Genomic DNA, 27,631 nt, shown 5'->3' with positions numbered 1-27,631 from the left:
AGCTTTTATCCTTTCATCTAAGCCCTATATTGTCACAACGACGGTCCAATATATACTACATGACACCTTACTAGTTGGATCTACCAATTTAATCAAGTACCAGATCCTGGGAAAATGAATGGCCTAAGATATGATTCCACAATGACTATGTGGGAGTCCCGAAGCATCCATCCCGTTAGACCACCTTAAATAATACGTCCACGGTACCAAGCCGCCTGCATTCCTGGCAGATATGTCACAGTGAAAGACCAGAGCGACCCGACGATGTTACTAGCACATCTGGAAGGCCGGAACGTCGCTGAACACATTCGCCACAGGATTCCTAGGGACTAGTAGGGCCACGATAGTATGATTATGGAGGTTGACAAATGTTCGTCTGCCCTACAACGACCTAGATTAGAAATTGACATCCAGGGCGACACTGGGCGCTAATTTTGGGAGTGTCAGCGTTCGGCGGCACCAATACAGCGCTCGCTTCCCGCTTGAGTTCTTCTAAAGCCTTTTGATTGCCATGCGAGGACGTCAAAGAGGCCGGATTTAAGCATATACGCGGGACGAGTACTGTCTATACAAGTGACCACCCTAAGGTCCACAAGATCCACGAAAAGGCCGTGTTACACTTCTCAGTCTAAGAATAAGCTTAATCCTAGCACTGTTTAGTATATTCGTGACCATCTACTGAGAAGAAGTATAGCGATAAACGGCCGAGAGGTACGCCAACTATCATCTGGTGCTAAGAGGGCATCTCAGACGCCCAGTTTAGGCTCCCTGTGCCTGTTTTTGAGCAAGAGTGACACAGATCATTAAAAATTGGCAGATTGAACATACAGAGTACATCGTAGAGTTTGATATCACACTGCATCACATCTTACACACGCCAGTAATTTCACGATCAAACAACCTCCTTCCCCTCATCCTTCCTCACCTCATCAATATGCCCTCCTACAACGGCCTCATCCTCAAACGCTCTATCGCCAAATAGCGCCGCAATCTCTTCGAGGCTACTGTTCGCCGTTTCCACATAATAGAAATATACCAGTCCGGCCGAAAACAGACAGAATCCCGCGATAATAAGATAGAAGTACCCATGAATCCCGGAAAACGCATCAGGCGAGACCATGCCGATAATGAAGTTGAAGACCCAGTTGCTCGTAGTCGCCAACGCCATTCCTTTACTGCGTCCGCGGAGGGGGAAGATCTCGGCGGGCAGAAGCCAAGGCATGGGGCCCCAGGTAAAGCCATAGACGATATTGTAGAGCATGACGAAGGCGTATTGTCCATCAGCTTTGGTTTGAACGGGGAGCGAGGCTTCGGTGAAGGCGCAGACGATGCCGAGGAGTACTGCCATGCCAAGACCTAATGAAAATGTCAGATTTTCTGCTTGTGACCTTTAAAAGGCTCTGGACTCACCTCCTAAGATTAATAGAGGCTTTCGGCCCCATTTATCTGCTAGCCACCAAGTAGCAATGGTGGCAGCTGTGTAGGGAATTGCATTGGCGGCAGTAAAGAGAAGAGATTTCCTGTTGTCAAACCCAGCCGAGGCGAGAGTACTCGGGAGATAGAAGGAGATGATATTGATTCCGTTCAGTTGGGCAAACATCTGGACAGTGATGCCAACGATCGTCCGTTTTCGATAGCGCGTGAACATTTCCTGCCTCAGTCAGCTTCATCAACCCCTCAATTGTGGGGTTGGCTTACCGTCCAAGTAGATTTGCCGAGATTCGTCTCGTAGATGACGGCTTCTTGAATTTCGGTGAAAACTTGTTGTACGTGCTCAGCCTGCGTATCACCATTGGCATGGAGATCAGCAACAGTCTGTAGACTCTCCTCCATAAAGCCATTCTTCGCCAACCAACGTGGTGTCTCTGGAAGGAAAAACGACATCGCGAGCAGGATGAATGAAAGTCCTATCTGCACGATGAATGGACCCTTCCATGACATTTCACTTGGCAGCATAAAATTGAACCCATAATCAACCCAGCAACTGAGCATGTAACCTGCAATCAAAATCGTATATTCGATACCGACCATCAGACCTCGGCTATGCGGGGACGCGATTTCCGTCTGAATGATCGGCACCGTCATGGAAAGAAACCCAACACCAAGGCCCTGAATTGTTCGACCGGCAAGAAAAGTAGCGAACCCAGGCGCAAACATCTGGATGAATGCACTGAAGAAGTAGATGAAACCGCCGAGACGGACGCACTTCTTCCGTCCCACGATATCACCTAGACGACCTGCAATCAGAGCACCAACAGCTGCCGACGCTTGTAAGCACGCAACGGAGATTCCGGTGATGGACGAATTGACTGCAGACGTTGTCCCGTCCCCACCACCGTAGTCCTTGAAGAACCGGCTTACAAACACGGGGTTGACCAACAGACCGGACATAATTCCTGCACGGGTCAGAACCATTGAGCTCTACAGATCCGTCCAAGCAGTCAACTTACCTGAATTGTAACCAAATAGTGCATCCCCCAGGCTGCCGAAAGCACAAGTGGCGTATAGCAATGGCTTCCCTTTGAAGGGATATCTCGCCGAAACCTTCTTGGGCTTCAAGGTCTTCTCCAACCAACTTTCTTGTTCAGCAAGTTGCTCGGCAACAGCTCGCGAACGCCGTTGGATGACAGCATCATGTCCCTGGTCCCGTGATGAAACCTTGCTGTCGGTCATTGTGTAAATCGAGTGAGGAAATGAAGATGATCGTTGTTTTCCTTCATCGGGCCGGGAACATGGCTCTATTTCTACCCCGGAACCGTATCCCACGGGGAAACCCCGGTCTTCTCCAAAGTTCGGGCAACTGCTACGAGTGCGAGACTTTCCCCAAAATCCTCCACAATTCCTGCCCCTCTGATCTCCTGAAGTTTTCATCCAGCGAAGTTCGCCAATTACCATTGTGGGCTGTCAAGCCCATAGGAGGACTGGCCAATCGGAACGGCGGAAAGTGCTTGTATGGCCCATGTTGTTCCGGTTCCGTGCCCACTCGGTTCCGGCGGGTGTCTTGCAGGCACGCAATCCGCCGGCACACTCCCCACACGGAACCGAAAGCCCTAACTATAAACGTCCGGCAATTTCACGATTATATGCGGTGTTGCGAACATACATCCTCACAACATGACTATCCCATTATACGACCAGGTTCGTTTGCCAGATAAGATGATTTCATTCTTCAGCTGCTAAGTCATCAGGCTGTAAATGAGGCCTTTGTCCTCTATCCCGGAGGCTCCTTCGGCTATGAAAAACGGGATATACCAACTCTACAGGCAGAACGCGATGTGCTCGTTCGCGTGGTAGCGACTGGACTCTGTGGATCAGATGTGAGTTGTTGCTTGCGTGATTCTCAGCTTGGCTAATTCTTGGCCAGGTACACTACTGGCAACATGGACGGATCGGACGATATGTCGTCGAGGACCCCATTGTCCTTGGTCATGAGTCTTCAGGCATTGTAGTGCAATGTGGAAGCCAATCGGGATTGACGGTGGGCGATCGCGTCGTGCTCGAACCAGGTATCGCCTGCAACACTTGCCATTTTTGCCGCGCCGGTCGCTACAACCTCTGCCGGGAAATGCGCTTCGCAGCAACTCCGCCATACAACGGCACTCTGGCGACGTATTACAGAGTACCCGCAGAATGCTGCTACAAGCTGCCGTCACATGTATCGCTACGGGACGGGGCTTTGATAGAACCTCTCAGTGTTGCTGTACATAGTTGCCGACTGGCTGGCGATATGCAGGAAAAGTCAGTGGTTGTATTTGGAGCAGGCCCGGTCGGGTTACTCTGTGCGGGTGTTGCGCGTGCCTTTGGAGCATCGACGGTAGTCGTGGTGGACGTGGTAATGAGTCGGCTCCAATCTGCCGTGAAGTACGGCGCCACTCACACACACCAGGCAACCTCGGAGTCCGCAGAAGAAAATGCTATTGCCATCTTGGGCACCGCGGGATTGGGGCTAGGCGCAGACATCGTTCTCGATGCCACCGGTGCTGAACCTTGTATGAACAGCGGCATTCACGCATTAGCACCTGGAGGAACGTTTGTGCAGGTGGGCTTGGGGCGCCCAAATCCTTCCCTGCCGGTAGGCCAGATCTGCGACAAAGAAATTGTCTTCAAGGGCAGTTTCCGATATGGCCCAGGAGATTATAAGACCGCGATCGGTCTTGTGAGCTCCCACCGCATCAGGCTTGAAGGTCTCGTCACCCACGAATTTTCTTTCTCCCAGGCGGAGGAGGCTTTCCATAATGTCGCCAGTCGCGCAGGAGTCAAAAGCGTCATTTACGGACCAGGGGTAGACGAGCACGTGGCCAGAGCCACATTATCATAGACCAGTTTAATAGGGCTTTCGCCTAAAATAAAGTTTCAGCCCGCTTGTGGCCTAGAACGAGTAGCCGGCTGTAGTGCAAGAAATTGCTTGGCCTCTAACTTAAAGACCCGCCCCGTTCCAGGACATGTCCCAGAGCCAATACAGCCCTTGGTCTCCGCTGTTGTCCTGGGTCGGACTAAACTGATCATTGCTCTGAATATTGGCTATTTCCCACTCGGTCTCGCAAGAGGGCGGCCAGGTATGAGTCCGTCCTGGGGGTTGGGCCACGGTGTCGCCAAGGTGACCGTCTCTGCCGGCATACCAATCAGATGGGAGAGTATCATTTCCCGAAGGTACGACTAAATACATGCCAAATCAGTGTCTCCATAGCTAGATTGGATGTAAAAGCATGACAGGGTGTTTACCGTTTTGAACCGATGTTAAACTTTCATTCAGGCGAATGACAGTAGCAAGATCCGGCCAGGCTTGGCGTCCAATGTGCGTGTTGGTCGGTTCCAACGTCACGTCAAGGGGTAGTCGCAGAGTATCCTCCACCGACATACGCCCAGATCCTTGATATGATTGCTGAACATCGTCTCGGGTATTCTCTGCGATTGGGGCAAGGATGGCTTCCGATTCGCGACGAAGGAGCAACGTGACCACCCTTTTTAAGATCGTCGTGCTCTGCTTTGACAAGGCTGAGCGCCTTCCCAAGAGATCCTGCAATCGTAAAATGCGCGTAATGGTACGTTTGACTACTTGAGCGGTGTCTGATAATGGATCGCTCAGTGCCATGACCGCCAATACCACGGCCGCATTGAATAAATTGATGGCGAGGAAGGCAACTAAGTGGCTATCGGTCGCAAGTTGAGCAAGAACTGGCAGCTCGGTTACCCGTGACGTTCTCAGAGCGGCGTTCCACCAGTGTACCGAGCTTGCCACGGATGAGCCTGGCGACAGAGCTTCAAACGGCGAGCCTTTTTGGGATTGCGAGATATTATTAAAACGGCCGTTATCTTGGTCAACTCCACCTCTTCCACCGGGCGTTGAATGATCTGTCGAAAGGTGGTCGACTTGTCGGGCTAGCAGAGGCCGGTGGAGAACGATGAGAATGTTGTCGTAAGTCAACTGAAGCGACAAAGATTGTAGCGCATGCGCTCTAGCTGACGGCGTGCCGTCAGGATGGAAATCCTCTTCGAGATTTAGGACTAGGTTGTCAGGCAGCTCGTTCCGCCATCTATGTAGTTTCTGGGTTGCTTCTTTAACCAGCGCATGGTATGCATCTCCGGCTAGGTCCTTGGATGAACCCGAAGTCCGCGAACCGAAAATAACCTCTAGAGCTGAAGAAGCCATCAGATAAAGACGGTTCAGTTCTCGCTGGTAGGCAGAATAGCAGATGGTATGGCCTTGTTCTGCCAGGGGTGCCACAAAATACGGATTTTCCCAGGTATCCGCTGGGCTGCTTATGTTGCAGTCTCTATCATTAATCCCTAACGGGCGGCCGTACGTGATCGATGCGAATCGATCCCATGTGTATATCGTCCACCAAACTCGGTTTCTTTCTTCGTTGTCCTCAAATGTACCGCGCGATGGTTCCCGGTGCAACCCTACAGCTTGCGAGATTCGGATCGTTGCGCCAAGTATGGAAAATGACAGATTCGGTCGGCCGTGATAGACGCAATATGAACCGAACAGTATCAGGACCTGCGCTGCGGTTACAGAGGGCTGATCCATCAACTCGATAAGGTGTGACTCGACCAGCTTCATAAGTTCAGTGCTCAATCGGCGCCAGTTGTCGTTGTCCGTCAATTCCCTGGGCTCCTTCTGGGATCGGTACCACGCACCCATACCCAACACTACTGCAAGCAGTAACAGAAATGACTTTTGTGACGAACAGGCAAGCCCATCAGCGATGGAGTTGAGGTTTCTGCGAAAGGTCGGCTCGTAAATTACAAGGGAGAACCAATGAACCGCATCAAAGTAGTCCTCAAGTAACAAATAAATGGTTTCTGTCGCAGGCAACGCCTGACCCAATATTGATGAGATTGGAATCCTCTGGCCGATAGCTAGCGTACGGCGATTGGGGACGTTGGTGCTCGCTTGGTAGCCGGGGATGGCGGATGTCGCATGCTCATCAATCAGCTGCCGATCTAAACCCACAATTTTCTGAGCAATCCCCATTGTTGACTCTGCTTCTCCATACTCAATCCGCCCAGACGGGTCACGACCATCTGCGTAATGCTCATCTCTGCCACGCTCAGTGTGTTGTGCTGGGGTTGCATGGTCATAGTTAGCGGACACTGCTAAAGAACTTGCAGATTGTCTCCTCGGGGCAGACTTGGAGCTGGTGTGCGTTAGCTTCAGAAAATATGATAGAAGCGAAGACGCTCACATCCGGGTGGTACTGCGAGGACGAGTGATTGAAAGCGGCCTGCAATGCGCTTGGGCTCTCACGCAGAGGGAGCAAGGCCGGAATGGATCGCACTGGAGACCAGGTCAGAAGTATTTCGGGAGTGAGCCAATGGTGCGTACTCTGGTTTTGTGGCGACGACATCTCTCGCAAGCACTGCTCACTCGCGTCGGCAACGGCGAGCGCATGTAATTGACGCCTCCTGCCTGATCAGTCATGATTGTGGGAGAACACCGAGCACGAGGATCCGGCGGAACCTGGACTAAAAGTTCTCCAGATTCGGAACTGGGGTAGCCATCACGTGGTGTAGCTTGCTGACTCAGCATCCACTATGCCCCACGATTTCATCCACCCACTCGCCCACCATCCACCCATCATCCTTGCAACAAGATTGCCTCGACCAGGAGCCGCAGGAAGTTATATAGCGCATAAAGCTGACTGGCCGATAGCTCCCACTAACGTGGCGCTTTATCTATACGGCCTGGGTGGGTAAGATGCAATATGAGTTTTGTGGATGCGGTCTCGGTCTCCGCGTGCAAGTAGCCCCACCAGAATTGTAGTAAGCATGCTAGAATAAGCTGGGGATTTCTGCTAAAGTACCTCTCGTATACCCTTCAGCGGTTCTTTAAAGATGCTATTTTAGATGTTCTTGTTCCCCAGTTCGCTAGTGAGGAAATATGAATAGAAAATACTTCAGGACTTGGTATAGATTACAGCCGCACAATGATTATATATATCCCACATATTAACACTATTGCGCTCGTTCGATCTCATTGTCTATACACCAGGGGATGTGTCTTATGCTTGCTTCTAGACTAAGGTGTTTACTCATTGGTCATCTAAGAGAGTACCTGCTTGGTGTACTTTTCGTACAAGTGAGGGTACCACTTCTGTCCGACATCCGGGTGACTGAGGATTCTATTTCGCAGATATGCTTCGCCAAACTATACCAACAAGTCAGCGCTATCGAGATCCGATAGAAATAATACTCACACATGAGTACAAAGGCGAAAGAAACTCGCTGGGAACATCGACGGCGCGCTTCTTCCTGTCGTCCGAGACTGGGATGCGGGCGACAATGTGCGCTGCACTTTCCCGGAGTTGCTCCGTTGTAAGATCCATTCGGACTCCTAGAAAGAATGGGATACTATACCGTGTTTTCGTCGTCGGAGCCTGGCGCGATATCAGTAGTGTGCCCCGGAAGAGACCAAGCGCAGACAAAGAACATACGATAACTCGGTGTGTCGTAGCGGCACAGATGCCTCCTGTAATAGCTTCAAGGCCTTGTTGAATATTGACAACAAGACTCCCTTCGATCGGTGGCGCGTCGATCCACTCGCCATTCTTATTCAGAACTTGCAATCCACCCGTATCATCCTGCGACAGGAAGGTGAATAGCCCGGACGAGTCTTTGTGGGGGCCGACGCCTTGAGAGTTTGGCGGCGACCTGGGATACTTAATAAACTTCAGCCTGTCCATATTGCCCTTGAACGCAGCGAAAGTGTCGGGTGGGAGCGAGAGACATTCGGAAACGTATCTCATGAACTGCTGTGATAGTTCTGCCGATCTCGCAATGTACTCTTCGACGAGCTCTTTGACACCTGGAACGTCCGGATACTGACGTTGGATGGACTGTCAAAATACGTCTCGATCTGTGGTTTTCTCAGCCGATCGTACCTGGCTGTTCCCCTCCAACCGCCACCAGATGTCCTTGTCCTCGGTCCACGTCTTCATTCCCGGGGTCCCGAAATCGTATTGCTGCTGCGATTAGCCCTTCATTTGGAAAGTTAGGGTTCAGAGTACGTACCTCTCTCCAATCAGTCTTTGCCGCGGTAGTTTCCGCACCCAGACGCGTGTAGCCGACGAATGACGGGGAGTTGATCATGTCGCATTTGGCCTTGACATCCGCCGGGAGATCAAACAGCTCAGGAAGCTTGGCGTGTGCTTTTGAAATAAGGTTCTATCTTGGTTAGACAGTGCAGCCTGCATTGAGATGCCACCTACTTCCAACCCATGGTTTGTGAGGTACAAGAATCCTACTACAAATATGGCCTCGCGCAGATCGTCCAAGGCCGCTGCTTTTGTACTTGGGTCTTGAAGACGGCGCCAGTCGATAATGGGAATGGAGGAGAATGTATCAGCCATATTTAGTGAGATGGTTGCAAAGAGAGAGGTTTGCCGAGGAGAGGAGGATTTTGAGTGACGTGATCTCGTGACCCCGCACTCTACAGTTGTATACTCCAACTCCCGACGAGCAGCGTGAAAAAGCTATTTTACCGCCCCCGCATATCTTCTTGGCTAGAAAGGTTTCCGAAAAGCTTTATCGCAGTCCAGGTTGATATGAAATCGCTTGGGATAGTACCAGATGGAGCAATAATGATGGGCTCACGATGGTCACATCAAAGGAATCAAGTCACTAGTAAATTTCAGTATCGGTTTCTATCCTCAACAATGACTTCCTTTAACAGCGAATAGAAGGAGAGGAATTAGGACGGTCTGCTTGAAGTTGGTGTGAGAAGGTTGCTGCCCAGGGGCTGCACAGGTGCTGCCCATACGGCTCCGTAAGCGACAACTGATGAGTTCATTGTGCTTTGATATTTGCACCCTGCTTTAAATAGAGATTCGCAATATAAAAGAGGCCGAGCTATGCCACCTTGTGGAGTGGCGTCATCTGGCTCTGGTCAGCTTAAAATTTGCGCGACGTCAAGAACTTTCACGCTCTCCGCCTAATTGGAGACAGCATGATGCAGAAGATTATCAATACTAAAACACACCTGTCCAGCGAAATTGCAGCCGAACATTGGCAAAAGGGCAAGATCATGGCCGCCGTTCGTGCTTGCTGTGCCCAATGGACATGCCGACATTCTGGAACTGCTTGTCCAGAAGGGGCCAAGTGGGAGTAGGGCTTTCTCCTGATGGCTCCTGATGAAGAATATGAAAGATATGATATAGATTCTGATTAGTTTCTTCAGTTTGCGTCAGTTTGCATTCGGCTTGCATTCAGCTTGCATTACAGTCTTCAAGCTTGGGTGGATCCGAGTGTCCGTTACGCCTACATAAACCATGACAATACCCGTTACGGGGGTGCAAGGTCAGAACCAATGGAGCGTCAAACTAGACGTAATTACCAGGAATAGCCGTCAAATAATATAAAGAATGAAGGTCCCCTTCTTCCAATCTAGCTCTATAGGTCGGTTTAGATAAATAAGAAATGATAAGCAACCTAGCCAATACGGCAGTTAGAAGAGACATTACTTTTGAACGGGGAAAGGCAGAAGTCTCTGCATAAGCATCGGCGAGTCGGAACTTACAATTCCGATATCTTAAACAGGGAAGTTCCATATATGGCTAGCTGTCACATACGGTCGACAGAACCTAACCGCGGTCGGGTCCAGGGTCGGGCCCGTACAAACCCGCTAACCCGCGCAGTTTTGGGTAATCCACGAGTTAACTTCCAGAAACAATTTTAGATTTAAAATCTCCTATCAGGCTATCTTCTCTGCATCAAAATGCGATTTATCTGAGGATTAGGCTTATGTAGCATGTTTGTACCTATTGCCCGCGTATTAATCAAATCTTTTACGGGTTGAAGGTGGACCCGTAATCGACTCTGCGGGTTCTGATCGTGTACTCAAACCCGACCCATACGGGTTTGGCTTGACCCGTAACGGGTAACTTGCACGTTTGTCAAAGTCTCTTTTTACAATCAAAGATCAACATTCTGGTCTTGTTTTACCAGTCAATGACTATATTTGACCAAGTCATCCAACTGATGAACTGAGTGCAGATATTGTAGGAATTACTAATGTTATTAGGACTCCGAATCGCACGAAAATAGTCAATTTATACCTACACAGAAGTTGTGAGTTCAGCTGCGATTACTAATAACATGATGGAACCCAGCAAATAGTATGTACACGAACCGATGTGCAGCTGTCGATATGAATACCGGTTTCGGTTAGAGGGAATCCTGAATTCAGGCAAGGGCGCCAGGTCTGACAGGGTAGGAAATTGCCCATTTTTGGCAGTTATGAGATGGAGCTATGGCCGCAGCAGTTCAAGAACGCGGAGAAGGAAGAATCTCCATCAGTACCGCATCGATGTCATCGCTGGGGCTCAGATGAAATGTACGGCAAGTGGTTAACATAGAGGCTGATCTCAATTACCTAGCGGTGTAAGCAGGGTCTCCAAGGACGCAAAACTCTGATGGTCAATTTAGACCACAGTCGGTCAAATTGCCGATTGGTGAGCTCGTAGGGTCCAATACCCCTGCAGACCGGGAAGTGTTATACAAGATACATCTTGCACAGCCTTCCTCGGATCCTTTTCTCATTGGCCCAATACGGTGCTGAATTTTCATCGCAGCCTTAGCATGTCATGGGCGCCAAGCATGAGTGCAAGCATGGCGCCAAGCCTCTAGATTTACAGGACCTACGTAATGATTGTACAGCAGAAACTCCAATACTGAAAGGACTATATTCTAGGAGTCCGTCGATAGGAACTTATACTCCGGTCTGAGATTCAATGTGATGGGGATTGATGTATAGCTGCCTTGCAGCTCGACAATTTACGAGGCTGACGCTGCCGACGGCCCCTGATCACTGCCTACTGACCTCATCTCATAGGGTGAGTGAAGGTGTGCAACAAAAATAGATAAGACAGGTAAATTGCGACACCGCAGGAGTAAGCACTACAATCAGCAGAACAGCTGGACCAGTAATCCAGAGCACAGCACAGCGCAGCACAGCCCTGATCCTTGAGCCCTGGCTGACTGTGTCACGTCGGCAAGTGGGGACTGGATCCAGGCTGGCCATTTTGAGATTAGGGTTGAAACTAAAGTTTACGAGATGACCAATCACGGCTTTCACAATATGAGCTTAATCTCCTAGCGCTGTGAAATGAAGATGCCTGCCTGATCCTTCAGGTTAGGTACCTCTATTTTGATCTATTTTGAATCTGACAGAATGGGCACTGCCAGGTCGTGGCTGAATCTTGGGGATCTGGTAGTGAGAAGACCAAGTATTAAAGGTCTCGATATCTCAAGCTATCATCATCATCATCAACATCAACAACATTAACATCAAGAACAATACAATAACTACATCATTTTTACAGCAGTGTATAGACGGCGACTGCTCTAGCTTCACCCTCATTCTTTATTTCTTCAGATTTGCAGACAGCTTTTCCGTGCCCAGTTCAATCGTTTCTTATTTCAGAGGTTTCTTCATTGGGGACCGCCATGATGGAAACATTGCCAACAAACCAGACCCTCCTCGAGGACCCGTCCCTCTGCACCCTCGACACATGCCCGCTTTCCATGGCCTCCTTCGAATATATCCCCAAGCTGTGGGCGCAGATCCTGTTCATGGCGCTGTTCGGCTTGGCCTTCGTCGTCCAACTCTTCCTCGGCATCCGATACAAGACATACACGTTTATGGTTGCGATGGTGCTAGGCCTGGCAGGAGAAGTGGTTGGGTACGGCGGCCGAGTCTCGCTTCACGATAACCCGTTTAACGACGACGCGTTCTTACAATACTTGGTCTCGCTCACGATCGCCCCCGCGTTCCTGACGGCGGCGATCTACCTCACGCTCTCGCGGATCGTCGTCGCGTACGGCGAGCGTATCTCCTTCTTCAAGCCCAGAACATACACGATCACCTTCATCACGTTCGACTTCATCGCCCTTCTTCTTCAAGCGGTCGGCGGCGCCATTGCTTCTACTGCCGACGACGACGATAGGGATATGACCGACCTCGGCATCAACATCATGATCGCCGGTCTGGCATGGCAGGTTGCCAGTCTGCTCATCTTCATTGCCATGTCCACCTATTTCTTCCTGCGCGTGCGCAAGGCCCCGGGGGCAGACTTAAACCTTAACTTTGACACCCTGCGCCGAAGCCGCTACTTCAAGGGTAGTCTATGGGGTCTCTCCATTGCCACGATTGTAATCCTCGTCCGGTCGATCTTCCGATGCGCCGAGCTGTCGGAGGGATTCGACGGCGAATTGGCCAACGATGAAGTTACATTTATGATCCTCGAAGCGGCAATGATAGGGATCGCAGCTATTTGCCTCACGGTCTTCCACCCCGGCGTTGTCTGGAAGGGGCAGTGGAACCAGGCGGTTTGGTCCACTCGGGGTAAGAGTGGGAAGACTTATGCCAAGGCTTCAACTGCAGACGGGGATTCGGAGGTTTCGTTAAGGAGCATGGGCATGCAGGCGCGGACGGCTTATCCTGAGACGTCTTATCAGCCTTACAACCCCTAGACATGCGGTGACTCAGGCTGTCGTGTGGTTGGTGTTGAGAGGTTGATTGGTTGGTTGTTTGCTTACGGCCTATGGGTCAGAATCCTTTACGATATAAAGCGCTTAGTTACTTGTTTTCCTGGCTATTCTGTTCCCCATTGTTTTCTATTTATTGATACACATGATATCCAGTTTATGTCTTACAATAGAGAGTCCAGCGATTTATACTAGAACTGTACTTGAACTGAAGTAACTGATCACTTTTATGGGGTACTTTGCATCATAGCATCCTGGACCTAAACCACACTAAGGAGCTGACATAGCAGGTGGGATTAGCGGCGTTAAAGGATTTAGAGTACACAGGTCAGGTGCACCTTGGAAAATGTGGAAGCATGAAGGAGTCTGGTATTCAGGGGTGCGGATGCACAAGGAAGCTAGGCTAAATACTAATGAGATGCTGACTAAGACTGTGCAGACCGGGCACCCCAAGGACAGGGGAGGAACTCATGCTCCGACACCCCCCCTCGGGCTGCGCAGGCGCAAGGAAGCATCAAAAGGAAAGCTAGGTACATGCTGAATATCCCATATAGTTTGTAAAGGCCTCAATATAGTCTCAAAGGATCTATATCCCTTTTCCCATGTCCAATGTAATATAATATCCCTTGTGTCCTTCCTACAGGTATCTCGGTCGAAAGGTAGGGGTCTTGCAATATAGAACTGGCTGGCTTGTGATGATATCATGGTTTGTTGGCTGCATTGATTCAGGCTCGTACGGCACGGCAATACTGGCTTGTAGGCTCGGTCGATTCTGGCTCGTCGGCACGGTCGATTCTGGCTCGTTGGCTGGTTGAATTTGGAGGCTCGAACAATGGTAGTTGATAGACAAGACCAGTGAATGTCATGTTAAAATCTCCCCTTTGGTAATAGCAGGGGCTTTTCAGGTTATCCCATGGGTATCGGAAGTTATTCTGTATAGCAATAATAACAAGAAAGGACTTCCTTAGCATGAGTTTGATCAGGATAGGCCTCAGCCCAGAGCCTGGGAAAACACACTATCTCTAGGTAAGAAGGTGTAAATTGCAGCAACATGGCTGCTAGAAGAGTGGCTTGGAGCCAATATATAAGCCTCTATAGTAGAAAGCTCTCAATCTTCCAATAGGAAGTAAAAGTCTAGAGCAACCATCAGGATTATTACAGCTCTGTAGACTATATACACCTTTATACTTACTGTGATGGTGTATTTCAACAGTAAGGAGACATCCTTGCCTAGTACATACTATATAATAAGCAGTACTGGCCTTCCAAGGTTGTTTTTGATGCCTCGTGAGGCTCTTAATCGGCATATTAAAATGCCTACGTGGTCCCAATCCAGGGGTTAAAGCCACGTTGAAGGATGCTACCCCCCCTCGGACAGGGAGGGGGTAAAGAAACAGATAGCATGTTGCTCAGAGCTTCGAGAATCAATTCTGCATATTTATATCCAGCAAGAAACTGAATTCTCTCAGCATAAAGGGCTCATAACCTGTGGAAGCATGAAGGAGTCTGGTATTCAGGGGTGCGGATGCACAAGGAAGCTAGGCTAAATACTAATGAGATGCTGACTAAGACTGTGCAGACCGGGCACCCCAAGGACAGGGGAGGAACTCATGCTCCGACAGAAAAGGTCGGGCGCCCGCCCCACAGGTCTTGGCAGTCACGACGGGGCGCCTCACCTTTTAAATACCATACAGCACACCATGAAATTCGAATTCAATTCTCCTTCTCTAAATATTCTATTGACCATTGAAATTTATGCTTTAACCACTTACCAAGCGCTTATCAATTACTTGAGGCTAAAATGACATGGATTTTGAGGACTTTTTATTTAGTTTTAGGGAGGTTGAGGATGTTTCTTTGAATATTGATCGTGCCGAAGAGGTAAGCGTCTAACTTAGATCCCAAGTACTTGCTAATTAGTTGTAAACTGCTTGACAGCCAGATGCTCCTATTTAATTAACCAATGCTAAAACAAATCTACTGTAAATATTGTATATTGAATATACAGATAACCTTCCCAAATATCCTAGAACTGATCTTAACAGATATTTATATATTATTGGTATAAATAGCTGGTCGCAAGAGGAAGCAGAGCATTTGGTTCAAGACATAAGTAGCTCTAAACCAGTTGCAAAGTACTTGCGAACTGATTAAAATAGATACAATACTCTCAAGCAAGTACCCGTGGGGTCAAAAGTAATATTAAGTCAACTTTTTTGAATTGCTCTGTAAAGAAATGGGTATGGAAATACTCCAGGGCTCAGATATGTCAGTATCTAAAGCCAAGTCTTCATACATTGCATCATACCCATTTAGATGAGGCAATGTGGGCAGAAATACAGAATATTCGGAAGAATATTGCTCTTATCAAAGATGATATTTGGAAGCAAAATACTTATAGGTAAGTATATCTAAACTACTTCCTAAGTAGTTGCTAGGTATTTCTAATAAGTCACAGTCTTTATTGCTTAAAGAAATCTTTCTTTTAGAAAGGCTATTCTTGTATTAAAAGTTTACCTTTATATACTCCTAGATTCCGGCGCTATATTTACCCTGTATATCTTTTATAAGTATTTATAAGTACTTGCTAACTGGCGAGCAGGATATAAATAATAAATACTAGCTATATATTAGATGTATAAATACAGTACCTGGTTTCCTGCAAAAATATTATTATAGCTCTATTAAGAGTTATATATCTATTAATCTCAAGTTTCTAGAGTAATTATTTAATGAATCCCTTCTACCATCACAGGAAGAGTACGGAATAATCAAGCCTCTAATATTATACTAAAAATATTATAGTAAGTACTTGCCAAGCACTTGATAACTGCTTGTCAAATACTTACTAATTACTTAGATTTCAACCATATCCAGGGACCTGGCAGATTAGAACAACTAAAGTATAGTATTACTTTTACTGTATTAGTTCTACTTAATATTAGAACCTGCCCTTTTGTTACTTTTACCTCTTATAGAATCTACCAGTATCTGCCTCCTCTACTACATAAACTACCAGAGCTGGTACTGAAGAGGATTACAGAAATTATTAGACAAATAAGAAATCCTAGCTTGATATTAGGTTAGTATATCTCTGCAAGTATTTAATGGCTACTTATCAAAGAGTTACTAACTAATTTATAGCTCAATTTCTACAAAGTCCAGAACTTGAAGCCTTTTGCCAATAATATAATGCCTCAATGCCAGCTGAGATTCATGCCTTGTTCTCAAATATTGACTGTATCTCTGTAATTATTTAGAAATAGTATCTTCTCTCCTATCCAGCAGGTCAATATTTTAATAAGGTAATATATCTCTACAATACTAATTACTTTATCCAGGTAAGTGCTTATAAACTGCTTAGTAGCCCTCTGGTAACCAGTTATAGGAGTATATTTAGGAGAAGTACCATGACCTAAATAGAATAATAATTCTATATACTTTCAAGGAGCAAATCAAGCTCCTAATAATATTAAGCTCCTTTGAAGTTAATATGTTATACAAGCAAATTCAAGAAAAGAATATAAATAAGGTTGTTTTTACAATATTTCTTCCTAACCATGGTGTTAAGGGACGTATTTAGATGGATCTTCCTATCTAGACGTGCCGTACGTACAAGAAGGAATCGCTAAAGAAGAAATGAGAAAGAAGGATTGTTGTTGCAAGGAAGTCTTGTAGGTGGCTCACCGCCTTCAGGACAGCGCAGGCCTTGGCCGAGTCACTAAGGTCTAAGGTCCTTGTATAGGCAAAGGACCCATAACAGTACCCCCCCCTCCCTCTATGTAGGAAGTACAGGTCACAGGGTAGGTCATGTTGCTTTAGCCTTTATATATGCATCTCTGTTTAGTGAGCCGTCCTGAAGTCTATATTGTTTCGTACGATCCAGCCACTCATCCAGAGCTTGTACTTCCTCCAAAGCTGTGGCAGCTTCCCAGGTTGGCTGAGCATAGCCTGACCATTTCACTAGGTATTCCAGCCGGTGACCTCTCCCGTATCTCCTGCGACGTTCGTCCAGGATTTTCTCTACCATGTATTCTTCCTCACCGTTCACCATGATGCTAGGGGGCTGGCTATCATCATTCTTCTGGGAAGGAAGTGGATCTGATGAAGCCAGCCGAAGCAGGTCCACATGGAAGACTGGATGGATCCCTGGGGGCGTATTCAGCCGTACAGCATGACTGCCCACCAGGCCTATAACCTCATACTTGGCGTTCTTCCAGTCAAGTTTCCTACTGGGTCGGTCCGTACGGATGTTCTTCAGACTTAGCCAGACCTTATCTCCTACTTGGTAGTTTGTGGCCGGGCTCCTGTGTTTATTAGCCTGATTCTCTGTATTCTGTTGGGAATAGGCCATGGAGGCTTGAGCCCAGTCTAGGGCTTCCTTAACTTTCCGTACGATGGCTTCCCCTTTCTGGATAGGACTCTTGGTTGGTTCTTCAGCTAGATGCTCTACCTCCTCGGTAGGGGTAAATGGGCTGAGGTTGTACCCATGGCTTAGATAGAAGGGGCTGACCCCTGTTGCTGTTGATGTACGGCCATTAATTGCCAGCTCTGCAAGTGGAAGTAGCCTGTTCCAGTCCTTCTGGTCATAGCAGGTATACATGCGGAGGTAGGTTTCCACTGTGCTGTTCATTCTCTCTGTTGATCCATCAGTCTGAGGATGATAGGCTGTAGATAGCCGGCGGTTGATCCCTGTCAGGGTACATATGCGGGCCCATGTATCACTTGTAAACTGGCTTCCCCTGTCCGAGGTGATAGCCTTCGGGATCCCGTGTTTGCTTATAAGTACTCGTACGAGTGCCCAGGCCACACTCTCAGAGTCAGTTTCTGACATTCCTTCTAGTATCACACCTTTGGTTAATCGGTCTGTGATAACCATGATGTTTGTACAACCTTCGCTCTCTGGTAGGTCTGTAATGAAATCCATTGAAACCTCCTGCCAGGGACGATCAGGCACAGGGAGGGGCTTTAATAGCCCCCTTCTCTGGTCTCTCCAAGACTTGGTCCTCCCACATATATCACAGTTCCGGACGAATCTTCTGATATCCCGGGACATGTTAGGCCAGAAGTATTCACGGCTAACCAGCAAATATGTTTGCTCTCGGCCAGGATGTCCTGTCAATATAGAGTCATGTGCAGCCTGAATTATACTCGTACGGAGCTGTTCACTATCAGGCACCCACCTCCTCCCACGGAAGAGGATATGGTCTTGGGCGTCCAGCTGGCATTCTGAGATTCCGACTTTCAATTGTAGGTGTGGAGGAAATCTCCTTGCTCCATCTTTCAGGCACAGTACTGCTTCACTATATCTTTCATCCTGTTTGAGTGCCTCCTTCCACATATCACTTTTTTCGTACGGCTCCCATGGTTGCTCTTCAGCCGGTCGGAGGGTGGCAACTACCGTCTTCCCCAAGTGTTTTTCTGTAAAAAGTTGCATCGTACGAGACTTGACCCTGTCATCTTCATCATCAGGCATGTCTTGGTCTCTCCGTGAAAGTGCATCAGCTCTCTGATTGGCTGACCCTTTCCTATATACTAGCTTGAAGTTGAACCGGCTGAGAAATAAGGACCATCGTACGTGTCGTTCTGTCAGCTTCCTTGGGGAGAAGAAGTACTCCAGGTTTTTGTGGTCTGTAATAACTTGGAATTCTCCACATGAGCGCAGTTCAGCATCCCAGGCTTCAAGACATCGTACAATTGCAAGTAGCTCCTTGTCATAGATCTCATAGTTGCATTCAGCTGGAGAATTCCTTTTAGAGAAGTAGGCACATGGGTGCAATTCCCCTTTTTCATTATATTGAGAGAGAACTCCTCCTGTATTATAACCTGAGGAGTCGGTCTCTACTACCGTACGGTAGGAAGGGTTGAAGGTTGCTAGGACAGGTCCAGTAATAAACTTTTCCTTAAGCAGATCAAAGCTATCCTGGCACTCCTTAGTCCACAAGAAGGGTGTCCCTTTCTTTGTCAAGTTGTTCAGTGGGCGTACGATCCCTGAGAAGTTAGGGATGAACCTTCGGTAGAAGTTGGCAAAGCCCAGGAATCCTCGGACGCCCTTTATAGTAGTAGGGGTTTCCCATTCCTTTATTGCTTTCACCTTCTCCGGGTCCATTTTGATTCCCTTCCCTGCCTGTATTATAAAGCCCAAGTACTTTGTCTCCTTGCACTCAAATTCGCACTTCTTAATATCCAAATATAGGCCTGCTTCTTCCAGTTTCTTCAAGACCATTCGTACGTGCTTCCGGTGCTGGCGGAGGTCCCCATTGGTATAGACAAGCACATCGTCGATATAGGCTGAGCAGAATTCATCTAGATATTCCCGGAGGGTCCAGTTGATGTATTTTTGGAAGGTGCTCGGTGCATTAGCCAACCCAAAAGGGGTGACTAGCCATTCAAAGAGCCCGTATCTCGTACGGAAGGCAGTCATCCATTCCTGGCCTTTGGCTATGCGGATCTTATGGAAGGCAGCAGACACATCCAGCTTAGTAAACCATCTGGCTTGTCCAATTTGGTTCAGTGTCTCATGGATCAGGGGCAATGGATAGCGGTCCTTCTTGGTAATGGCATTTAGAGCACGGTAGTCGACGCAGAACCGCAGTCCTCCTCCTGGTTTTCGTACAAAGAGTACTGGGGCTGCAGCTGGGGAATGGCTCACGCGGATAAAGCCTTTCTGTAATAGTTCAGAGAGTGTTTTCCGGAGGACTATTAGTTCTTCCTGGGTCATGTTGTAAAGGGGGCCCCAGGGGACTTCAGGATCCTTCCCACTCTCCTCCTGTACGAGCTCGATTTCGTGATCAATCCCATCTCCCCGGTGCGGTGGTAGTTCTTCTGCTTTGTCTTGTTCGAAGAGCCTTCTTAGGTATTTCCAGTATTGCCTTGGTAGCTTTGTACGGGGGTCAATATGTCTCTTTGGGGCCAGTGCCTTCTGTATATCTGCCAATGAGACCGCAAATATCTCAATATCTTGGCCACGGCACCTTTTCCTTTGTATAAATCCTCCCATGGTTGCGGCGGATATCTGTGCTATGTTCAGCTTTGGTAAGGGCCTCTTTGTAGTACTCCATAGACGGACTCCAGTAGTACAGAGGTACAGCCTGCCCCTCTTAGCCTCTAACCTTCCATCATGTTGCTCCAGCCAGGGGAGTCCCAAGATCAAGTCATAGCCCAGGTTATCGGGTATCACATAGAAGTAGGCTCCTTTTTCTGTATGCGCCCCGATGTCTAGCTGAACCCGTACAATCTTATTAATCTCCTCTATATTCCCGGTCACTCCCTTGAAAGGTTTCGGGTGGATAGGTATGGTGGGTATTTGATGTATCTTGACAAACTTGTCACTGATTACCCCATAGGTCAGGCAGCCTGTATCTATCATTGTACGAGCATTATAGGTATGGTTGACTAGTGCCTCCACCAAGAATGGGGGGGTATTCATGCGCGAGCTGTTGAAATCTTGCCAATCAAGTAGTATTTCTCTAGCTGTATAACCCCTCTGTACGCGACTTTGCACAGAGGTTATTCGTTTTCCGACTCGCTCTCGCTGTAGTCATCCATTTGGTCTTGTTCTTCCTGAACTGTGGCCACCTGCCTAGGGCGCCTGGTAGGTTTTGTAGGGCACTCTTGTATAAAGTGGTCAGGATCACCGCAGCGTAGGCATTTGCCCTCAGACAACCTCTTTTGCTTCTCCTCTGCAGGCGCCTGACTAGCTTTTCTTGGGGTCCTGGTCCCTTTCGTACGGAGGGCCGCGACTTCCTTTTGTAGGGCTGCAATTTGAGCATGGGTGGCTTCCCAGTCCATTTGATCAGGGGTCCCGGTCCGGTCAGAGCCTCCTGCTGGTCTTGTACGAGCGACATGCGTGGGGACAGCAGCGCGAGATCCTTTTCGTGTAAGCCTGGCCACTCTCTGGAGGTTGTGGTTGATTTCGCGCAGTTGATTACAGTAGTTGTCGTACGAATCCTCCTGCCTAATACCAACCATGGCTTTTAGCAACTCAACATTAATTGCCGTGTCCAACAAGGCCTTCTTCTGGTTATCATCCCAATTAATCCCTCCAGCATTAAGAAGTTCTTCGTCAAATTCATTCAAGAACTCTTCAAAGTCACGTTTCCCTTGCTTCATTGTATTCACTCGTACAAGAGCCTTTCTCTGTCGGTCAGGGTCACCAAAGGCCTTGTCTAGTACCGCGGAGAATTCTGCCCATAGCACGGGAGTCTCAGATTTCTGGCGAGCCAAGAGCCATGGTAGTACACGCTGGCTGGCTTTTCCTCTCAGGCGGCTGTAGGCATAGTAAACTTGTTCCTCCTCTGTAGGGTAGCAGGCGGCGTCGATTGCAAACTTCGTACGAAGGTTCATCTGGAAAGGAGGGTAGTCCTTAGGGTCTTCTCCAGTAAAGGGTTCGACATCCGGGTGACGAGGACGGGGATAGCTTCGTTCGTAGGGGGTGGGCGTTGCGGATGTAACTGTAGTGGTAACTGGTGGATGGTTTCTCAGTTGCGAGTTCCGTACGGCCTGTAGTTCCGCCCGTAAGCTGTTATTCTCTTCTTGGAGCTGTTGTTTCTGAGTCCGCATCTCTGTACGGAGCTCCTGGAGCTGCTGTAGCAACAATGCGACGCTTTCTTCTTCCATTGTCATAGTAAAAGGTCTCCTCATACTATTATTGAGATTGGTGAGCGATTCCTAATGTTAAGGGACGTATTTAGATGGATCTTCCTATCTAGACGTGCCGTACGTACAAGAAGGAATCGCTAAAGAAGAAATGAGAAAGAAGGATTGTTGTTGCAAGGAAGTCTTGTAGGTGGCTCACCGCCTTCAGGACAGCGCAGGCCTTGGCCGAGTCACTAAGGTCTAAGGTCCTTGTATAGGCAAAGGACCCATAACACATGGCAAAAGTAGGTAACTACTTGATAAGTACTTCTTAAATACTTACTAACTATTTATTTTAGTTATTATACTTTTCTGTATCTTTACCAGCCAAGAAACAACAGAAGACTACTATCTTTTATTTAAGAGGGTTTTTACTCTTATCCAGAAGATTACTGGATAGCCTATGCAGTTTAATTTAATTTACTCTAGTAGGATTTATGGGATTATCATGGACATAGATACCAAACAGTATATTGGTAAGCAACTACTTATTAAGTACTATACAACTACTTACGAACTAGCTAGGACTTGGGCAATACCTTCAAGAAGTTGATCCCCTTTATTGACCAGTACTGTGGCAGCTGAAGGGATTAATTATATTTTATTAAGTCTACTTTTTTTAGACAATCACTGAAGTAGTTGGAAGCTATAATAAAAGTTCAGGGGTTTGGAGTTGAATGGCTGGTCTAATTGATTGTAAATCTGAAGAGGATTATGATCAGTTATGTGATTTATTAATTGGTAAGTACTTGGTTACTGGTTACAGGGTGGCTGCTAACTGCTCTAGCCAACAAAGAGCCAAAGGTACAAGCCTGGGCAGAGTACAAAAAGCAACCTGTTATCAAGGCTGGACTTAATAAACACTGTTCAAATATTCCAGTATTTATCTATAATTCTATCCAGAATTATATAAACTTAGCTGAATAGTCTTATTACAAAGCAAATACAGGTAGCAAGCAGTTAATATTAACTGCAGCAATCCAAAAGTAAGTAGTTACCAAGCAGTTCCTAACTAGTTACGGAGTATGTACTCACAGATTCTACAACTAGTTCTGCCAAGCTAGATAAACAAGATATCCTGCAATATATAAACCACACCAACTTTAATATTCACTATTTATACCAAATATTAAATATAGAGACAAACTATTTGCGGCATATTGCGTGTGAAGGTAAATATATATCCACCCAACAACATACATAGCAACTATTTACTAAGTACTTAATCCTGCCTAGAATCAAGGAAACATCGCTGTTCAGCATCTACATATCTATCTTCTACTTCCAAGCCTGAATTAGTGCCGAGTAGGTCTTAATCACGGCTCCGAGTTCCGAGTGCCACCTGGTTAGCTATTGTTAATTGCTTTGCAACTAGTTGGCAACTAATTAAGAACTAGTTCTTCGTCCACTTCATCTCGCAATCTTCGTCGAACTTCCTCACAGAATATAATGACCTTTGAGCAGGAAAGACAAGCATTAGAGCTTCGCGAATTAGAGCTTCGGTTAAAGGAAAAGGAGGAGGCTGTACGAGAAAAGCAACTTCAGAATGAGGAAAAAGAGTTGGAGCTAATGGAACAACGCGCGAGGCTTCGAGATATGAATAATTAAAAATACAAGCAGTCTGTAAGCGGTTTCCAAGTGATTAGGAACTGGTTGCGGACTAATATTACCTTATAATTATGGTCTTGGGTCGAATATCACGCTCGACATCACTGGCGTGCCTGCCTTGATCGCGGAGGGCGTGAAATGACGGCATTCAATCCAAGTTGGCTGTGTAAGCCACTGAAAACTTCAGACGCTCCGTAATTAATACGAGTTGCGGTATCGGGCATGTGCCCCGCTAGCCGCATCACATGACTGGTTTCGGGGCGCCCGACCGTTCGGACGAGGCCACCTCACCTGTAACCTGAAGGATTTACAAGGAGTGCAGGTGGAGATGGTGTAAGCCATCAGCCGCAGCAATGCCCCATCTCGACAGCTGGAGACCAAAGGAATTGTGAGCTGAAACTCCTTGGTCTGGTACGTGGCATAATCTCTCTAAACCGCCGGTTTGAAATCACCCTCGCTTTCAAGTATTCCTTAGCGTCTTCCTTCAAGTCTGCAGGTGAGTGACCCCGGTCATAGAATTGTGGGCTTTAACAGGATAGATCCATGAAGTGGTGAAAATGAGGCAGGCATTGCGCCATCATTTACTTCTCAGAAAAGCTATCCTTGCATGCTTCCTGGCCTCTTCAGCTCTCACAGAATCTAGCTCACGATAAAGGTCCCCAAATCATATTTTTATAATTTTTTATAGTATGACTCACCCCCAACAAGTGATCGATCTCGCGCTTTAAATACTCGGCTACCATACGAGGCGAGGCCCGTAATTTGCCAGGCCCACCGGGTATAATTCCCATTCTTAAAGAGGATGTGGTTATGCTGCTGATATACCGCTTTCTATAGTCAACTTCTAGCGTTAGATGACGAACCGTGTCTCGGCGTCACGTTCTGAGGGTCAGCGTATCTACAGTAACATGGCGGTTGGTGAGTATTAGATTCTCGCAGGCCCTGAAAGACTGTTTCCCCGATTTGGCTTTAACGTTTCCGTCTCGCGTTCAGTTTGTGATTGGTCAGTACACCAGAAACTGCTCCAGCAGCGCCTAGAGATTCCAACGGAAGTCTAGGTCCGGCGTCGCTAGTTTGATGTACCGCATGGTTCCGCGAGATGATTTGGCCTAAACGCCAGTTCGTATGGCACCCACCTTGCCCAATCGAACAGATAAGTATGAAGAGTAGGGTAAGTCTTAGGAGGTCACGCTCACTATAACATCCAAGCCGTCGCCACACAAGTAGTAAGCCAGGCCCACAAAGGAGCCCCAGAGCCACAGGACATCGTCTCTGATAATGAGAGATGCTACTGAGCCTAACTGGCTACGTTATGATTATTCTGACGAAGGGCAGAGTCCATATGATGTCTGACTTCGCCCAACCTGACAGAAGCTGATGAGACGGGCCACTGAAGCCATCTGGCCTTGTACATCTGACTATCGTCCGACATCCTATTGTTTCTGATCAATACTTTTAGCATAAGGGTCCTGATATAATACAGAAGCGTCTTGGATATAGATGCACATGGCTTCCTAAGTCTCCACATTTGTTACCCAGCTGCTGATGACGCACAAGTCATTCATTTGCATACTGCTCCCCTGCCTGAACGGGCCGTGATCCCAATTTGACAATTGTTTATTACGGAATCTTCGACAGATGCAAAGTTTGTCTCTTGAACTCGGGAACGAACTCATTCCCCTCCAAGCGCGTGCTGCCTGCACGCGCTAGAGTGCTCTGAGGGAATGGCCAAACCGTCTGGCCTCGGTAATCGGAGGCAAATTGCCACATAGCCACTTAACGGCATTTGATGACCATAGGAGCCAGGTTTATAGATAAGAGCCAGTTCTGTACCCGTTCTGGGCCATTTTCGCTCTTGTCGTGTTTCTGGGCGATATATCTTCACATATCATGCTGTAAAGAATCGTTTGGCTCGAGAGACGCTTTCCCTTATGTCCTACCTGCGTTCATTGGAAAGAAAAGATATTATTTTCCACGCTGAAGCTACTGAAGCTACCCCACGGGGCGCTTTTAGTCGCACAGGGTGTTGGCTACCATGAGGAACATTATATGGAACAACAGTTAACACCACCCAACCCGTCGTACAGCTTCTCTGTCGCTTCAAGGTCGTCACGGCATTGAAACTGCGGGCTTACACCATTGACCCTTATGCTATACTGTCGCACAACGCGCGTGAAATGTCTCTTTGAAGGGTCAGAACTCTTGCGGGCACTTGGTAATGGATAGGTCCCTTACTTGGAAAGAGGTATCTAGTGTCTTCAGTGCCACTTCGTGCGCATGAAGGACGGCTCCGCAGCCCTGCTTTGCTAGATCTATTGCCCCGGCCTGGCTTATCTGATGCACGACTGAGAGAAAGTCGAGACTTCCATGGAAGAGGTAGGTCCCAAATACGAAGGGGATAAACGACAAGTCCTGGTCCAGGTTTAGTATTTGGTTGATAGTATATCCAGCAGCGACGGAATGGGCTGTGTATGCGAGCGGAGCACAGCTTGCATCAAACAGACCAACTGTGACCAGGTCCCATCCACGGTGCAGAAGGATATGTAGAACCTGGATCAGATACTGGCCGTACGCTACAGCGACTTCAACCCGTCGCAGCTCGGTTTTCGTCGAGCTTGCGCGGGAAGGCGAGCCACTGAAGGAGGGCGGATTCGGTAACATGAATAACTCATTACTGCAAATCTTGGTCGATTCCTTTACGGCCTGTAGAACGTGGAGACTGTACTCGCAGTCAGCGAGCGCTGTCTCAACGGTGCCGGTGAGGTAGGATCCATCGAAGCCTCTCAAACGCGGATGCTGGTTTCTTGAGCGCAACTCGATGATGTCGCCAAGGATCGCCATTAATGGGAGAAAGTATTCGAAGAAAGTGGTGCCTGTTATACAAGTCGGAGGCCCAAAGACGCGTGGTGGGATATCCTCCAACGGTATCTTGTCAAGATTTTGCCAGACTCGTTCAGGCAATGGACATAGCACCTGACACTCCCGATCAAGTATGTGCAGTGGTTCGTTATAGGACAGGGCTAGGTGTCGATCGAGAGAATAAACCAGCCAAAAAGCCCTCCTTCGTTCTTCCTGTTCCTCGCGCGCAGTCAAGGACATCTGCTGCCAGGAAGGTGTATTCTCCGCTATTCGTGCTTCGGAATGGAACCCCAGCCTCTTCACCAGGCGCACAGCTTTGTTCCACCATGTTAGAGCCTCGTCTTTGAACTCGGTGACTGAGACTACGCATGTTAACAGGACGTAGCTCAGCACGTCATCCACACCTTGCTCGACCTTCCCGTCACAAACAGCAGAGGGACCAGTGTCGACGCTCGTGCCATATAAGGGCATATCAGACAGTGGTACGCACTCGCCTACCGGAGGAACGGTCAGCCATATCCATCTTGGGGCTGTTTCTGAGAGGAGGAAGTTATACGGCAAGCTGGAGACTTACCAGCTGCTTGATGCCAGGTCTCGCAGTCTCTGGCCCGCAGAAGCTTCATCGAGAGAAAATACAAACGTTGCGTGACCCGTAGACGTGTACTCGAATCTGAAAAGATGCCCAGATGGGCCGTATGAGAGGCGCACCAAAGGATTATCATCAGGAGAGCAGGTGAAACCGGGCGCGGGTTTGTCTCCCGCAGGAGCGACTGCACTCGAATGATTGGTGAAAGCACGTACGGACAGCCAGAAATTGAACCTCCCGTCTCTGGATCCGCAAAGTATATGTCAAGGAGTTTGCATGCATCTTCTGCTGTCATTGTTCCCTGCAGGAGCGGAAGCACCGGGTTTAGACATGGATAGCGGCAACTGGGAGTACTGTAGATCTTGTGACTCGACATCGCAACAGACGATAAATTCAGAGGAAAGTGAGTGCGGTTAGGGATACTCGTTACTGAACCCTCGGTCGTCGCCTTGTCCAGGTACAAGTGATCATCCTGGACGTTAGCGCTGAAGTAGAGCCCGTCAGCCCTCACTGGCGTATTCGGACAGCTCCCATTTTCAACCCGTTCTGACTTCGCGCATGGTGATCCTCTATCACTACCAGGCAGACTTTTACCAGAAGCTGTCGATACCGGCGAAGGGTAGGTCCTTACTCGTATACCAGCGTTGGCGCTGCGCCTGGCTTGGTGGGTGCTCGACTGGGACCTGGGTTTTGGACCGCGTTTCTTGACGGCACGCTCATACTGGCAGGCGTAGTTGAGTTCTGTCTCTGTCAGAAGCGAAGAGATCCAGCCGAAATGGTGTACATACTATCGCAGCGCCGACTTCCCACGGAACAACCATCGTCAGACCATTCTCATCCTCGGGTTCAGCTGATTGGAAAAGTGGCTTACCAGGGCAGGTCGCCGCTGCAACGCGTCCGGGAAGTATTGCATCGATCACAGGCTCTCCGAACCCTATCTAACGATTTATCCAT

At 48.1% G+C, this 27,631-nt stretch overlaps 8 protein-coding genes across 8 annotated transcripts, besides 4 other annotated features; 2 read left to right on the top strand and 6 right to left on the bottom strand.

Annotated features, from left to right (window-relative positions):
• Positions 1-19,838: part of a sequence feature (contig 1.46 1010..103482(-1)) that runs on past the window's edge.
• On the bottom strand, positions 893-2,673 carry ANIA_02665 (sugar porter family MFS transporter; the record flags this gene model as incomplete). The annotated part of the gene is made up of 4 exons (XM_655177.2): positions 893-1,356; positions 1,411-1,651; positions 1,699-2,396; positions 2,451-2,673. The coding sequence occupies 4 exons, from the start codon at positions 2,671-2,673 to the stop codon at positions 893-895; spliced, it is 1,626 nt and encodes a 541-aa protein (XP_660269.2).
• Positions 3,115-4,318, top strand: ANIA_02666 (NAD(P)-dependent alcohol dehydrogenase; the record flags this gene model as incomplete). Its single annotated transcript, XM_655178.1, has 3 exons — positions 3,115-3,138; positions 3,174-3,317; positions 3,365-4,318. The coding sequence occupies 3 exons, from the start codon at positions 3,115-3,117 to the stop codon at positions 4,316-4,318; spliced, it is 1,122 nt and encodes a 373-aa protein (XP_660270.1).
• ANIA_02667 (Zn(II)2Cys6 transcription factor) lies at positions 4,418-6,895 on the bottom strand (the record flags this gene model as incomplete). Its single annotated transcript, XM_050612680.1, has 4 exons — positions 4,418-4,656; positions 4,723-6,608; positions 6,690-6,781; positions 6,830-6,895. The coding sequence occupies 4 exons, from the start codon at positions 6,893-6,895 to the stop codon at positions 4,418-4,420; spliced, it is 2,283 nt and encodes a 760-aa protein (XP_050468573.1).
• ANIA_02668 (isopenicillin N synthase family dioxygenase) lies at positions 7,547-8,852 on the bottom strand (the record flags this gene model as incomplete). Its single annotated transcript, XM_655180.1, has 6 exons — positions 7,547-7,651; positions 7,701-7,880; positions 7,938-8,339; positions 8,385-8,465; positions 8,515-8,667; positions 8,712-8,852. The coding sequence occupies 6 exons, from the start codon at positions 8,850-8,852 to the stop codon at positions 7,547-7,549; spliced, it is 1,062 nt and encodes a 353-aa protein (XP_660272.1).
• On the top strand, positions 11,947-12,972 carry ANIA_02669 (RTA1 domain-containing protein; the record flags this gene model as incomplete). The annotated part of the gene is made up of 1 exon (XM_655181.1): positions 11,947-12,972. The coding sequence occupies one exon, from the start codon at positions 11,947-11,949 to the stop codon at positions 12,970-12,972; it is 1,026 nt and encodes a 341-aa protein (XP_660273.1).
• On the bottom strand, positions 13,713-14,294 carry ANIA_11359 (uncharacterized protein; the record flags this gene model as incomplete). The annotated part of the gene is made up of 2 exons (XM_050612679.1): positions 13,713-13,919; positions 14,229-14,294. 2 exons carry the CDS (start codon positions 14,292-14,294, stop codon positions 13,713-13,715), a joined length of 273 nt encoding a protein of 90 aa, XP_050468572.1.
• Positions 15,312-15,388: a sequence feature (Short protein (ANIA_11360, CBF84240.1) was converted to a misc_feature.).
• Positions 15,419-15,425: a sequence feature (Short protein (ANIA_11360, CBF84240.1) was converted to a misc_feature.).
• ANIA_02670 (uncharacterized protein) lies at positions 16,585-21,630 on the bottom strand (the record flags this gene model as incomplete). The annotated part of the gene is made up of 4 exons (XM_050612678.1): positions 16,585-16,715; positions 16,867-20,343; positions 20,513-20,818; positions 20,952-21,630. The coding sequence occupies 4 exons, from the start codon at positions 21,628-21,630 to the stop codon at positions 16,585-16,587; spliced, it is 4,593 nt and encodes a 1,530-aa protein (XP_050468571.1).
• Positions 19,839-27,631: part of a sequence feature (contig 1.47 3364..137873(-1)) that runs on past the window's edge.
• On the bottom strand, positions 25,041-27,631 carry ANIA_02672 (Zn(II)2Cys6 transcription factor; the record flags this gene model as incomplete). The annotated part of the gene is made up of 5 exons (XM_050612677.1): positions 25,041-25,172; positions 25,468-26,627; positions 26,666-27,418; positions 27,466-27,479; positions 27,549-27,631. The coding sequence occupies 5 exons, from the start codon at positions 27,629-27,631 to the stop codon at positions 25,041-25,043; spliced, it is 2,142 nt and encodes a 713-aa protein (XP_050468570.1).

The sequence above is a fragment of the Aspergillus nidulans genome, chromosome VI (assembly GCF_000011425.1).
Source record: "Aspergillus nidulans FGSC A4 chromosome VI".
In the NCBI taxonomy this organism is placed as follows: Eukaryota; Fungi; Ascomycota; class Eurotiomycetes; order Eurotiales; family Aspergillaceae; genus Aspergillus; species Aspergillus nidulans.
This window is presented reverse-complemented; position numbering and strand designations above follow the sequence as displayed.